We start from the raw sequence: 9,736 nt of genomic DNA on the forward strand, positions 1-9,736 counted from the left end.
TGAATTTTCTAGTCTTTATACAGCTCTCTTTCCTTTTGCTTAGCCATAGCATAAAAACTCAGTAGCACTTACCAGCTGGGAGAATTACCTCTGATTAAGAAAGCAGAAAAGATGGATTAAATTTTTTAATATTTGAAAAATCCAACTTGCAACACCTACTAATTGCTATCTAGGTATTATCCAAAAGTCAAGGATTACAGTTCTCACTCTAAAAGTGCTACTTCCTACATCCTTGCTCAGTGAGATCAGCTTCCAGCTTTATAAATCCTAGATGTGTTTCCTGTGCTGGAGCCAGATTTTCTTGCCTGTTTCCACCAAGTATTTGGCTTATCCAAGCAAAACTTCCACTCTCACATTCAGTGCCAGTGAAATTTCCTTTTTCTCCAGGTCTGCCCTGCTGGCTCATCTCCTGGGATGGCTGTTCCCAGCACGGCAGCTCATCTCCTGGCATGGCTGTTCCCAGCATGGCAGTCCATCTCCTGGCAGGGCTGTTCCCAGCATGGCAGTTGATCTCCTGGCATGGCTGTTCCCAGCATGGCAGCTCACCTCCTGGCATAGCTGTTCCCAGCATGGCAGTCCATCTCCTGGCATGGCTGTTCCCAGCATGGCAGTCCATCTCCTGGCATGGCTGTTCCCAGCATGGCAGTTGATCTCCTGGCAGGGCTGTTCCCAGCACGGCAGTCCATCTCCTGGCATGGCTGTTCCCAGCATGGCAGTTCATCTCCTGGCAGGGCTGTTCCCAGCATGGCAGCTCAGCAACTGGGCAGCTTCTTGTGCTGGCTGTCACTGTCCTGCTCTTCGGGCACCTCAGAGAGCTGGAGCACGGCGCACTGCAGCCCACACCACGGCAGAGGGGCCTTGCAGATCTCTTCCCAGCCATCATTGTCAATGTCATAGCCAACCACGTCTTGCGTGGACACCTCCAGCGAGTTTTGCCATTTCTTCCCCCCAATAAGAAGAGCTGTTTCCTCTACCACTGCCAGGCCGTAGGAGAATCGATCGTAGACCAGTGGTCTTAACCGAGTCCATTGGTTTTGATCGGGGTCATACCTTTCTATTTCAGAGAAAGGTTCATACAGTCCCAGAAAGGTGAATATGGATCCCCTGATTGTTGCCATCTGATGCCCAAACCGAGCAATGCTCATTGGGGCACGTTTCACCCACTGCCCTTCAAGTGAGCTCAGAGAATAAACGTCATTGCTTGTGCTGGCTGGGGCCGAGTACTTGCCCCCAGAGATGTATATGGTGTTCTTGCAAACAGCACTGGCATGGCCATGTATCCTGCATGGCAATTCCCTGGCCTTCGTCCATCTATCCCTGCTGATGTCATAGACTTCCACAGATGAATGCAGCGATCCGTCCTCGCCCCTTCCACCAATGGCAAAGATATCCTTGCCTAGGACACAGCAAGAAAACTGGCATCTCTTTTCCAGCATGCCTGTGATTTGGGTCCATGTGTTAAATCTTGGATCATACCGATGGACCTTGTTTGTAACCAATAAGGTCTGTCCAATTTTAGCATCTCCCGGGGCACCACTTTGTATTTCCCCACCCAGGACGTAGAGGAAGTTCCCCACCACACACACACTGTGGTTCTGCACTCTGTCCTGCAGCTGTGTGAGGGTTCTCCATTTGTGATTGTAAACATCGAAGGCCACCACGTCGGTGATGAGCCCCTCGCTTGCTGTGCCTCCCCCCAGCAGAATAATCCGAGTTTTCTGGTTCCTCAGTGTGGTGGACTTATCCTGCAGGACAGGCTGTTTGAATACAGATGTGTGATAATTTATTGCTTTTATGATCGAGCACTTAATACCTGGTGAGAGGGACACTTCTGACTGAGTGTAGGTTTTTCTCAGCTCTTCCACTGGGATGAGACCATATCTTATGTGCTCTAAAAGGCTGCTTGCATGATCCAGCCTGGATTTATCGTGCTTCAACCACAGCAGAACAAGATTCAACAGGCGGCATTCTTCCACCATGGGGAGATCTGGTGATTGAATCACGGCTAGCAAAGACCTGAAGTTCAGCTCGAGAAGTCCTGGCAAATCCAAGTCCAGCAGCTTCCAGATATTTTTGATAATGTATTTTTCTGTGGCTGCTAGGGCATCTGGCAGGTAGAACTTCCTGGCCACGTTGGCAGAGAAGCAGCAGTTTTCCAAGGCAAGATTGTTAACTAAGTACTGATTGCACAAGCCGATAGCATCAGTCACTTGTAAGTAGCTTGCAGCTTCCAAGGTATCCTCCAGGCTTTCAAAGGAAAGGGGCAGCAAGGATGTGTAAATGAAATCCAGGATGTGCTGGAGCCCGGTGGGTGAGACAACTTGTAGGTGAATGACACTGGCTTTAGACTCTTGGGTATAGCTTTTGAACATGGCTCGGAAGTAGTCGCTGGAGCATGCCAACAAGGACTTGTGTGCAGGAAACTCGTTTTCTTTCACTTTCAGCAAAATGTCACAGAGAAAGCCCTCTGATCTCAGGCTCTGGTATTGGGCGAGCACGGCGGTGCAGTGTGCTTTGCAGTAGGACAGGAAGTAGCTCATGGCAGACAATGCAATGCTTTCCCCTTGAGCTATTAGTGCTAAAATGGAATTAGATATTGAAACAGCTGCCTTACTCAACAGCCATTGCTTGAATACCCAGCAGACCTCCAGCTGTTAGAGAAAAGCCCAACCCGAAAAAACCAAGTCAGTCTCTTGCCTGGCATAGGGGGACAGTTAGTAGATTTGTAGTGAATTCAATTCATTCCTTTATAGAACAAATAGTTATTGTCATATCAGCTGTAGGATGCTTACTTTTCTTGCCTCCACAAGTTGCACAAGGATGAAGAGTCCACAGTTGTGGCGAGCACTTGCTTGGCTGCCCATCAGGTGACAGATGAGGGAGCTAGATGACAATCCCAGTAAATGGCCCTTCGTGTCTGCTCCGCCGTCGCCCCCAGCCCTCCTCGCTCCACAGGCAGATCCAAGGGATCCCCTCTGGCTGCCAGTGCGTGGCTCTGACGGACACAGGTGAGGAGAGAGCGCTGACTTTTCTCCTCTGGTTTGCAGTTTGAACTCCAGTCAGTTTGCACGTCACCACCCTGGGACAGCAGCCCCCTTTCTGTCCTCCTTCCGCACAGTCTTGGGAAGCTTCAGCTGCAGATCAAATCAGCGCCCAGGGATTATTACGGGAAGATTTTCTGAGCCCATAAATCTTTCCCCGGCAGCCACTAAGACAACCAAAATACCATGATTAGTCACTGGTTCGATTTGACATGCATTTCTGGCTCTTTGCTTCACGTGACACCTCCATAGCTCACAGCTACCAGAATAGCCACAGGCTCATCCCTCGTCCCCCTCGCCTGGGAGCCAACCAGAGAGAAACGGGGCCAGGGATGGGCAGACAGGAGCTTCCAGTGACAGCCACAGCCAAAGCAGCTGACTTGGAATGACCTGGCTGGAAATCACAAGGGTAACACATTCGCACAAAGTGGCGACAAAAATAGATTCCCCCAGTTCAGCCATAATAAACCAAATTCTGTTTATAGAGGAGGCTTTGCATAATTGTGCTCTCAGTTACCAGCTGGGAACAAACCCTGAGCCCCCAGGGATGGGCCAGAGCTGTCTTGCCCAACTTTCTCACTTTCAGGTTGTCCCAATTAGAAGCACTTATACAGGGATTATCCCTGATTTTCACCTGGGCACTTCAGGGTCTAATTTCTACCAGAAATAGCAGCTCTGGCAAGGCTACCCATTCTGACCTCTTAAAGCTTGTTTTTATTTCTTCTTTTTCTTCCCTGCATAACTCTGGGTGGAGGTGTTCAGGAATCTCCTTCTGATACCTTTCTTTCAAAGCAAACCCTCAGGACTTGCAGACCTTGCCAGGGTTGATAAATGCCTGATCATTTTGCTGCACTGTGAGCCAGCAGACTTGGGAGCAGAGAAGGATCCTACAGGACTGGAAAATTTCACTTTTTGCTTAAGCCCAAGGTAAAGCCTTTTTATTGTATTTGTTTATGTGATGTCATGAAATTCTGGCTTGCCCCTGTAGCTGAGCAGTGTTTGGAGCTGACTGGATCCTAATATGGACTCTGCATGCTGTGTGACTGTTCCAGTGAGCTTAAACTGTCTTGCTAAACAGGCTGATACCTACACCTGCTCTGCTCTATTTGTGGGGAAGGACTCCAAAAACATCATTTTTTTGTTGCTGTGTAGCTCTGAAAATTGATTTCCTGGTGAATCCATTTCTATCAGGACATTATAGACTATAAATCAATCTTGCTAAAAGATCTTGCTCTTTGCTAGCAACACAAGTATGGGCAGTAGGGATGATGGAGAAAAGGGATGTTTGTTTCTTTTTCCTAGAGGTTTTGCTTACATCCAAGTTGGGACAACTCTGAGGTATTTCATGCGTTAATAAAGTTGTGCAGTTGATTCCAAGGTTCAGTTCTGATACTTTTTGGAAGTAGAGACCAAAGGCCAGGTACCTCTGTCACCTCTCAGCACTCATGAGTGCTGGTGACGAGGGACCAGGCCATAAATGCTCCCACTCCAAGAGACACTGCTTTCCCAGTTTAACCCCATCAGGTACCAGACTTCTGTACCACGAGGTGCAGACAAACCTCCCCTGTTCTGAAATAGCAGCTGGGCACTGTCCATCACAATTTCCCTGGGAGCCTGAGGTGTGAGACAGGAGAGCACAGGAGCTGTGCCTGCTGCACCTGGGCTGAGTCTGAGGAGAGTTCTTGCAGCAGTTCTGGCACATGAATCTCCTGGCATCACCTCCTCACCTGCAGTCCTTGTCCTCCAGCAGCCCTTAGCCTGTGCTGCCACAACTGCTCTGACACAGCCAGAAGTGATGCACAGGGAGAAACGGGGAAAAGCCAAGAACAGAGCAGCAGAGAGGTGGTGTCTGTGGGCCAGGCCAGCCTCCCTCCCTGTGTGACCTCCCGAGCAGACAGAGCACAGCAGAGCTCAGCCTGGCTGGGCTGGGGCTGCAGCACCAGGAGAGACACCCTGTGCACAGAACTGGGCTGGGCTGCCACCAGCCCCAGGGCACTGCTGAATGGGACCCAGCACACATAAATAAATCCTGCTTCCCCCAGATCCAGATGTACCAGAGAGAGGTCAAATGCGTGGCTTGGCCAACTGAGGGTGCTGCCAGCAGCAGCCAGGGAATATTCCTGACCCCCACATGGCACTCCTGCCTCCCAGTGATGCACTCCCAGTCAAAGGCAGTGTGCCCTCTCCTCACCCCAGCAAGGCCAGCCCAGGCACTGCCCAGTCCTGCTCCAGTCTGGCTGGCACGTGCACAGCACCAGCACAGCTCCAGCCACTGTCACTTCTATCATTTCTGTCATTTCAGGAGGCCAAAGGAGGCCCAGTCTGAGCCCCCCTGCCTGTGCCCTGAGTGATTCCATGTGAACCCAAGAGGTTGTGCACCCCTTGCTTTCCAAATGAATTCCATCCGTAGGTGGCTGTTTATACAGGTCAGTTGCTGGCACTGCTTTAACTGAACTGATCTAACACCAGTGCCAGGTAAGCAGGTCCTATAATTGTATGCAGATTTGCTGTGCTATTCCCTCTCAGACCTACTTCATCTTCATGGCAAGCCAGTTAATAGGAGTAGTAAGAATCATGATCCTTATAAAGCTGTTTATTTGCCTGGAGTTTTTTTGTTTTTTTTTTTTTTTTTTTGGCTCATAATTGAAATAAAACTACATTCTTTCCAGTCCCCTGCTCTGGAGTGGGAAAAAAAAAAAAAGTCATTACCAAAATGAGGTTTTTCCCTGCTTCACTTCCAGGCAGTTAGCCTTGTCTAACTAGGGAGCCTGCTCAGCCAAGACCCTCCTTTGTCAACAAACAAATTATCTTCATGCAGCAGCTCAGGTCTCCAGCACCTTTGGAAGAATATTTAATGTCCATTAGTAAGAGAACAGACAGTGACTAAACAGCTAACTTACAAATCTCAGCACGAGACCTAGCACTGAGTGGGATGCAGTCAAACCAGGATCTTATTTTCCTCAGGTGTAATTTGGAAGATCAGATCTAATGTTTGACTCACTAGATGGTGCTTAAAATTAGGGAAATATTAGTGCTTCAATGATGCTGATTTGTTGGGAATAGATAATACATTTCTAATCATGTGCATCATTTAGACACTAAATTAGATTTAGATTTCAGGTTTTCAGTATATTTTATGTTGAAGTGATTGCTCTACTACAGTAGGCAATCTGAAATGAAAAAACCATTCAGATGTGTGCTATGAAAGATGTTGGCTTCTACACATGCAGAAGTTTTTTTTCCTGTACAAAATTGAAAAATGGCCCAAGTTGCAATGCCATGTTCAGTTTAATATTGCAAGGAGGCCATTGGTCGATGTTGGCCAGTAAACAATGGAATTACCATTTTAAATTTTGCAAATTATTTTTTAAGAGTAAAAATTATAAAGACTTGTACAAGTGATATTAGCCTCATTACTAACAAGTGGCTTACTGTAAAATACTCATTACAAAAATCCACTGCAGAGGATTACCAGGCTTTTTTTGTTCCAAATGAAATCAGTGCATTCCAGTGGACAATGGAGTAAATATTTCAGATGCTTGATAATGTACCACATGAACAAATAACAGCAAAATGAGCCAAGTAATGAGTATAGCCATACAGGTTTCCTAGAAGTGCTAATCAGAAAGACTGTATTGATTTGTCTTGTAAAAATCTTTGCACTACAGTCTGTTCATCCTTGAATAATCATTCACAGTAGTATTTGGGTCAGCACATCTATTTAAAGCAAAGGATGCTTAGCCCAGCAAAGCAGTCCTTAAGAGCAAAACAGTAAGAGGGAGGAATTTTCTTGTAGCTAAAAGCAATGTGTGGTGAGATCATGTCTGTGTATAAAAGCAAAAGAGGAGGTCCCCAGCTTGCACGGGCTGGGTTTAGGCTGTGAGGTTTCCATTTAGGCAGGGGGAGGCTGGGTTGCCTGTGGCTTTAAGCACTGTGAGAGTGGTGCCCACAGGACCCTGTCCCTGTGAGCTGGGGGAGCAGGAAGGCAGCACAAGGCAGAGCCTGCCCCAGCTGTCAGAGAGGTTCTGCAAACCCTCAGCACCCTGTTCCCAGCCTTGTGCCACCTCAGAGAGCTCTGTGTCTGGGCACAGTGCTGGCAGCACAAACTTTGAGTGCCTCTGAGGAGAAGGGAGGTTTAGTGTGGTCCGGAGCCAGAGCAGGGACCCAGCCAAAGCTTGCTGCAAGATCTCTGTGGGACTCTTCTGTGGGTCTGGGGGAAAGGAGGAGGAAAGGAGGAAATACCACTGGCACACCTGGGCTGGGAGTGGCCATGTCCCAGTTGGGTTACTCCAGCACTAACTGCACCTGTGCAAGAAAGAATCTCGTGTCAAATTGTGCAAGGCAGCATGAAATAACAGACTTTTAATCAGACAGTGCCTCATTAATTTCCTCTCCCTGTTTTTTCAGGTTTCGTTTGCCTCCCATGAAGACAGATGTTGTTCCAGCTTCCACTGCCATCTCAGTGGGTTAGACATGAGCTTCCCTGGTGAATAAAAAACAAATTGGAAAATGTTTAACTTGGGTTCCCATTCCAGAGCAACTGCAGTGGGATGAGTCAGGCACTGCAGCCACAGGATAATGAAGGAGAATGTGTATTTTAATGAGCCCATTTCAGAGCAGATGCACTAATAGCTTTCACAGCATCTCACAGCTGAGAGTGGGGCGCTGCTCAGGGTTCATCTGTTCCTGTGGTGGCCAGGTGGCACCAGAGATGCTCTGCACTGAGCCCTGGCTTTCACCCTGGGCAAGCAGTGCTGCTTGTGCTGTAGTTGGGGCAGAGAGGGACCTGCAGCCCCTGCCTGGGGGCATCTTCCCTCTGCATCCAGCTCAGGGATGCTCACAGACATCTCTGGCTGCTGACTGTGCACAGTATGGGTATGGACAGCCCGAGCTGAAGCTGCTCTACTCATGGGTCCCTTCTGCAAGTATGGAAGCCCCCCTGCTATAAAAGGAACATTTCTGACCCTCATGTGGCATTCCTGCCACCCAAAGACTTTGGGACTGGTTGAACTGGGTTCCCAACCTTAATTGGCTCGGGTACATGTGGCAACAGCTGCAGCTTTGGGCTGTGTGGCACTGCTGGCAGGAGAGCTGGGCTGTCCCTCCTGCCCTGGCTGGACACACTCACCCAGCAGCTCCCAGCGCTGCCCCTGCACCTGACCTGGTCTGCACAGGGCATGGGTGTCCAGCACAAACCCCTGGGACTGGGGTACACACCCCAGTCTGAGAAAAGGTAAGGAAATGGGGACTAGCCTCCCACGGTTCAGGGCTCTTTGAATGCATTTACTCAGAGCGAGGATGAGTTTTCATAGGGATAGAGATGAAGGAACAACCAGTGCTGAGACCACAGAAGAGAAGAATGACATTTCCCTGTATTGAGACACCACAGAGATGAAGTAAAGCTGCAGTGCTGAAGTACAGCTGCATGTCTCTGAAACCAAGGTGCTTTTCACATAAGCTGTAAGGATTCAGCTCTACCATCCTCTTCAATTTCATAATTCACATTCCAGCAAATGCTCTCCAAGACATGGACTGTTGGTGAGCAAAGTAAAGGTTACAGTGCAATCAGCTGCTGTTACTGCATGGGATAATGAGATCCCAATGTCTACACTCAGCTGTTCACTACAAGTGTTCCTAGAGGCTGTACACTGCTGCCATTGTTGTGATCACTGTCAGCAGCACCACATTCCCTGGTGACTGGGACCTGGTCCCTCCATGCCATGTAAGACTCAGGTTTATCCTCGGGACTGAAAGGATTGCACATGCACATGCTGATCCTTTTTCACTTACTCACAAGCTCTCAGGTTTGAGAGTGGGAGAGCACCTATGGGTGAAGTGCAGCTGGAGTTAATTGCACATGCCAAAGGATGAAGGATGGATGACAAACCACCAGGTGTCTAGAGGGCTTTTTCCACTCAATGACTCCTGACTGAATAAAGCCATACTGGAGTGTGACAAAGGCTTTGATGGAATGTGTGTCATTTTTCCCCTAATCTTCATGAGTTACTGACTGGTGTGTGACTAGCAAGCCTCTCTGATCAATTGTCAGGCTGATCTCAGAGCCACTCCATAGTGGCATAAGGTACTGGAGGCCCTGATTACCAAACAGGGAGAGAGTCAGCTCCCTCCCCACCAACATAGTCTCTAAATTCCACTCCTGAAAGAAATTCCTAGGGTAGTTACAGAAACTGTGTATGCCAAATTTTCTTCCCCAGGCCAGAGTCCTAGCAGACCATGCAGGATTTCAGTTATCTCCCTTCTTTCCCTGGTATGATCTGGATGCCAACTGGGCATGAACATAAACTGTGGACAGCAGTGAGCCAAACCCCTCATCTCCGAGGCACTCTCCAAGAACTAATGTACTATGAGATCACCTTTATTAATTTTAGTTTAGAGTTCTTATGACAGGAACCATGCAAATATTGACTCTGTCATGGCAGTGCAAAGGTTTGCCTGCACAGAAAAAATGCATAGCATGCCCAAAACAGCTTGAAAGGTTGTTTTATATTCCGCCAGGTCTCATCTGTCTAGGATAAGGATTGACATAAGTGACTCTTGAAGGGAGTGACCACTCATGGCCTGAGCCCCAGCAGTGTCACCTGGCACGACAGTGCAGCAGCATCCTCCTGGTACAATAGCAGAGTTTTCAGGGGACCTTTGCATTTTGCCTGAAGTAAGAAAGTCATTGGTCTAAA

The 9,736-nt window shown here is 48.3% G+C and overlaps 1 protein-coding gene and 1 long non-coding RNA gene across 2 annotated transcripts; one reads left to right on the top strand and one right to left on the bottom strand.

Annotated features, from left to right (window-relative positions):
- Positions 1 to 752: 752 nt before the first annotated feature.
- KLHL34 (kelch like family member 34) lies at positions 753 to 2,540 on the bottom strand. Its single transcript, XM_033053448.1, has one exon. The coding sequence runs from the start codon at positions 2,538 to 2,540 to the stop codon at positions 753 to 755; it is 1,788 nt and encodes a 595-aa protein (XP_032909339.1).
- Positions 2,541 to 3,569: 1,029 nt separating this feature from the next.
- LOC116992784 lies at positions 3,570 to 7,961 on the top strand. The gene is made up of 3 exons (XR_004417107.1): positions 3,570 to 3,968; positions 5,344 to 5,467; positions 7,449 to 7,961. It is a non-coding gene; the product is annotated as an uncharacterized LOC116992784 (long non-coding RNA).
- Positions 7,962 to 9,736: the final 1,775 nt, after the last annotated feature.

The sequence above is a fragment of the Catharus ustulatus genome, chromosome 2 (assembly GCF_009819885.2).
Source record: "Catharus ustulatus isolate bCatUst1 chromosome 2, bCatUst1.pri.v2, whole genome shotgun sequence".
Classification (NCBI taxonomy): Eukaryota; Metazoa; Chordata; class Aves; order Passeriformes; family Turdidae; genus Catharus; species Catharus ustulatus.

Bases quoted from the DNA above. Each gene is read 5' to 3' on its own strand.
- KLHL34 (XM_033053448.1), bottom strand. From the start codon at position 2,540: ATGAGCTACTTCCTGTCCTACTGCAAAGCACACTGCACCGCCGTGCTC.